Raw genomic sequence first — 1,474 nt, forward strand, 5'->3', positions numbered from 1 at the left:
GGGTTGCGATCCGTTGCCGGACACGGAAAAAGACAAAAAGACAAAAAAAAAAAAAATACTTTTGTTTAGAAATAATGTGGTAATTCTATTGTTTATCATTTTGTTTTCAGTCATCTGACTCTTTTTGTGGATTGCTATCTGCTTTATGTTGCCTTCTCGTTAATTTACTTTTATATTTCTCTGTCTTTGCAGATTTTTAAAACACTAATTAAATCTTGCATAGTTCTGTGTTTAATGTAGATGTGTGAAAAATATTGAATTAAATACTGAATTCAGTCTAATTAAATTTATAAGTTGAGGTATTTTGCTGTTTTTCCTCCCATTTTGGTAGGCTCTCAGAGAACAGCATTTCTAGAAAAAAAATTTCATATCATGTTTATAAAATGTGCTGCTATGAAGAGAAAGAAAGTAACAACTTTTTATGGGAAGAAGAAAATATGATGTTCCATAGTGGAAATTCTTTAGCCTTTGCGACCTTTTGTTAGAATCTTTGTTACGGTAGTTCATGCTCTTGAGTTAAGGCCAATTTTATTTTTCTGTCTTATCAAACTTGTACTGAAAACTATTATGAATATTCTTTTAGTAATAAAGTGTAGTTATTTCAATTTCCTTATTATGTTGGGTTTTCTTGCCTTCTCTCAGCCAGCAGCATTTAACTTTTTTTTTTTCCTGGCAGTTGGCCAATACAGTAACATGTTTTTAAACTGGTAAGAGATGTTTGATTTGGAATTTCTTTTGTTTGTTTGGAAAAGCTCTGTTCTTAAACACACGTTCTAGTGAAATGCTTTAGGTAAATTATTCTAAATCACTTACCAAATTTAAGCCTTGTCTTTGAAGTTTTATGAACTTGTGAACTGAAATATATGTTTGGTTTAATTTTTGATATATAGGTACCACTTAATGGACAGGTTTATGAACTTTTAACTGTCTTTATGGACTGGATTTCGGACCATCACCTTAGCAAAGTGAAACTTGAAGAATCTGGAATGGATGGTGAAAAGCCACTACTCAGATTTGCTTCTCAGAGAAATGATATTCAGGAGAAGTGTGTAAAGGTTTGTTTTTTTTTTAATTTGAAATGTATGGCTCAGTAGACATGAAGATTTAAGAAGGAAAAATATATATATTGAAGGTATTTTTGATGGAAAATTGACCATAATAGTTAGTTCCAAACAGATTCATTTCAGACTTAATGAAGACTTCATTTCTTTTTCCCATTTCTGACAACAAGGAAAGTGTATTAAGCAGCTTGACATTACAACCAAAACACATTAATTGTTGAAATGACTACTGCAGTATAAGTTTCATATATTAGCACCATTTTGCCTTGTAATTTTAGGTTGAATCCATTAAGAAAAATGACTGTGTAGCGAAAGCTAAGTTCTAAACCTGTCAGTGGTTGAGGCTGCTGTTCTCATTCAGAAAATGTTCACATCAGCCCTGAACTCAAAAATTGCAAAAAAAAAAAAAAAAA

General features: G+C 31.1%; 1 protein-coding gene across 1 annotated transcript in view; it reads left to right on the forward strand.

The window, feature by feature from the left end:
* CCDC138 (coiled-coil domain containing 138) overlaps positions 1-1,474 on the forward strand; it is a 114,624-nt gene that overhangs the window by 38,057 nt on the left and 75,093 nt on the right. Inside the window, exon 10 of the mRNA XM_008576051.1 lies at positions 891-1,055. Coding sequence (XP_008574273.1) covers positions 891-1,055 — 165 coding nt within the window. The remainder of the gene's footprint in view (positions 1-890; positions 1,056-1,474) is intronic.

The sequence above is a fragment of the Galeopterus variegatus genome, unplaced genomic scaffold (assembly GCF_000696425.1).
Source record: "Galeopterus variegatus unplaced genomic scaffold, G_variegatus-3.0.2 Scaffold1279, whole genome shotgun sequence".
In the NCBI taxonomy this organism is placed as follows: domain Eukaryota; kingdom Metazoa; phylum Chordata; class Mammalia; order Dermoptera; family Cynocephalidae; genus Galeopterus; species Galeopterus variegatus.